Raw genomic sequence first — 2,895 nt, 5'->3', positions numbered from 1 at the left:
CAGGAATGGTTGTACACATTAAATGGGTATAGGTGTAGAGAGGGTGGCCTTTGGTTTCATGGCACCCCATTGCAACTTCCACAGATGGCAGCTGTATGCATTTCCTCAACTTTAGCACAAACAACAGCACTTTGCAGGCCTCCTTAAAGCAGTTCAAGATGAGGAAAAGCCTCCCGGCACATATATCAGATGATGGCCAAGTTCAAGTATTTTACTGTTGGTCTACAACAGGGGTGGCCAACCTGCAGTACGAATGCCATGTGGAAGGAGTTCTTGTCCTGGCTTGAGACCTCATTGACCTGGATTTCTCATTCTCTGGCCACTTGATACTGTCTCAGGTCACTCTTCTACCTGAAATGTTTGTTGTGGCATCTGAATTTGTCTGAATTTGCTTTTGAGCAGGGCTCCTTCTTTGTTTAAGTGCCACATACAGTTGTTGCCTTCTATAACTAATTGTTACTCTTCTGGCATAGATATATAAGGTGGAGGCTTGAGCCTTCATTAGTTTTTTTCCTTTCTGTCTTGTAAGTGACATTTCTTCAGGTTTTGTACTGAAACATGTTCTGTCTTAAAGACTTGGGCTGACCCCATTAATGGTGTGTTTAGTGTAGCTTTGAGGGTACTTAGTGTGATGTAGTGGAGGGAGAATCTTTGATTTGCTAATAAAAATGGTAAGTGATTCCTGAATAGTAGTTTAAGGCAAGCTTCAGAGGAAAGATACTGAGATTAGTAGCCTTTTAAAACAGCAGTGTTCTATGGAAATTCTCACTAGTCTCAAGAATGAAGACAAAGTCACACCTTCCTAGCATCTTTATCTGTTGGCTGCAGGTCAAAGTATCTTTGATCAAAAAACATATCTTCATATCTGTTTCTGGGTATAAGGAAAAAAGAATCAGAAATTTACCATTGGTCTGGTATGGTGCTCCAGCATGGTAAGTTGTACGTATGTCTGTAACGTAATCCCCCATCGCGATGAATCTTGATACATTAAACCCTGGTGTTAAGGATTAGAGAGTAAAATAGAAATGGAAACAGGTTAGACCAATTTGTTTCTGTCAAACATTTCATGAGTCTTTATAACTGCTCAGAGCTGCTAAAACAATATCATTTACCTATGAAAAGAACCATATTGATCATCTGCATTTGGCAGAGCATATATAGGAATTATGGCCCTAGGATGGAGACGCATAAAGAAGACAGAATTCAAAGCGAGTTACTGCTCAGTACTGGATGCTCAGCGTTGCAGCTCATGTACTGGAAGCTGTCTCTAGCTAAAGTTTCACCTCTGAGAGAGGGCAAGCTGCTTACCGCCTAACAAAAATTGCCTTCATTTCTGTGTTCCAGGTCAAGAAGCAATTTTTCAGGGCACCCATTAATGCTGCAAGCAGGAGCATCTGGATATAGCTGGAATATACCAAGACTGAAAACAAGGTGTCCTTTATCCAAAATATTATAACTATTTTCCCTTATGGCTCCTCAAAACATCTCTCAGATCCTCAGTATTCCTGTCCCACTTCAATTATCTTCCCCATACCTGTTAAATGTCAGCCCTTAATGAAATCCAAAGAATACAATATATTCATAGATGTTAGGGTCGGGAGGGACCTCAATAGATCATCGAGTCCAACCCCCTGCATAGGCAGGAAAGTGTACCGGGTTCAGATGACCCCAGCTAGATGCCTATCTAACTTCCTCATATCCCTCCTCAAAAGATCCGCAGTGAGCAGGTGAGTACTTCTGCAGAGGCTGGTGATACAGCCAAGTAGGAGGAAAGTGCACCCAACCCTACATAAGGAAGAGAAACAAACTGAAAGCAGAGCATCAGTAACCTACACCCAAAGGAATTTGCTGTTCTCCAGTACAGCTCTGAACAGTGGTATCAAACCGTACAAGTGTAGGTTCAGGAAAGCAGGGACTTTGCCAGGTGGCAGTCCAGACCGTCACATGATGAAGAAATGCCTATGTTAACCTGGGTACCAGAAGCCATCTAGCTGGAGCAGCAAGGAGTTCTACGTAGGCTCATGTACTAAGAAGCAGGATAAATTACCTTGCTCTGAGCTCCAAGTTTCACAGCTAGGTAGTTTCTAGTACCCAAGCTAGGCTGTGTAACACTAGCTCACACATCTCTACGCCATGCTGCAGCCTACAATCAGACAAACCCTAGAGTGCGCACATGCAGTTTAGCCTGAAAATTAAACTTATGATTTATTTCAGTGTGGCCACCTGGTTTCATCAGTAAAGCCATTTACCAGCTGGAGAGGGCAGTTTCCAACCACTGCATGGCTGCCCTTGGAACTGTGACAACTAATTTGCAAGGCAAACTGGTGAGCACCCTCCACTCTCACTAAAGTCAATGAAGTTGCCCCACACCCTATCCTTCCTCATGTGTCAAGAAACACTCCCAGAAGCCCACAGCCACTTATTTCACTCTGTTCTATGTGTGTATTTTACAATTACATAAAGCCCTGTCCTCTTTGACTGCCAATATAAAAAGCTGTCCCAGTCTGAGTCTGGTTACAAACTAAGGAACTTCTCTGTCAGACAATAACAGGTCCTTGCATCTCTAATCCCGCACTCAGCCTCCATCCTGCCACCTGCTCTTTGCAACCAGACCATCATGCCATTAGAGTCCCTGTGACTTGAAAATAAGAGACTGCATGAGCACAGTGTCTATGAGCAAGTGACAAGGTCAAAGCCTGTGTCCCTCACTGGTACAGTCCTTTGTAAGCAGCATCACTTCAGTGCTTACCCCGCAAACACAGAAAAACATCATCAGTGACAGGTGTGGTTTTTCACTTACATAAGACTTCAGCCACATGCTTCCCACAGGCTGTATTGATGGCTATGAAGCTAAATGGACACTAGACTTTGAGAATGTAAGGACACACTGTTTAA

The 2,895-nt window shown here is 43.2% G+C and overlaps 1 protein-coding gene across 1 annotated transcript in view; it reads right to left on the bottom strand.

The window, feature by feature from the left end:
• The window catches only part of TK2 (thymidine kinase 2, mitochondrial), a 22,678-nt gene that overhangs the window by 13,887 nt on the left and 5,896 nt on the right, over positions 1-2,895 (bottom strand). Inside the window, exon 5 of the mRNA XM_025209493.1 lies at positions 905-994. Coding sequence (XP_025065278.1) covers positions 905-994 — 90 coding nt within the window. The remainder of the gene's footprint in view (positions 1-904; positions 995-2,895) is intronic.

This window comes from Alligator sinensis, unplaced genomic scaffold, assembly GCF_000455745.1.
Source record: "Alligator sinensis unplaced genomic scaffold, ASM45574v1 scaffold170_2, whole genome shotgun sequence".
Taxonomy (NCBI): domain Eukaryota; kingdom Metazoa; phylum Chordata; order Crocodylia; family Alligatoridae; genus Alligator; species Alligator sinensis.
This window is presented reverse-complemented; position numbering and strand designations above follow the sequence as displayed.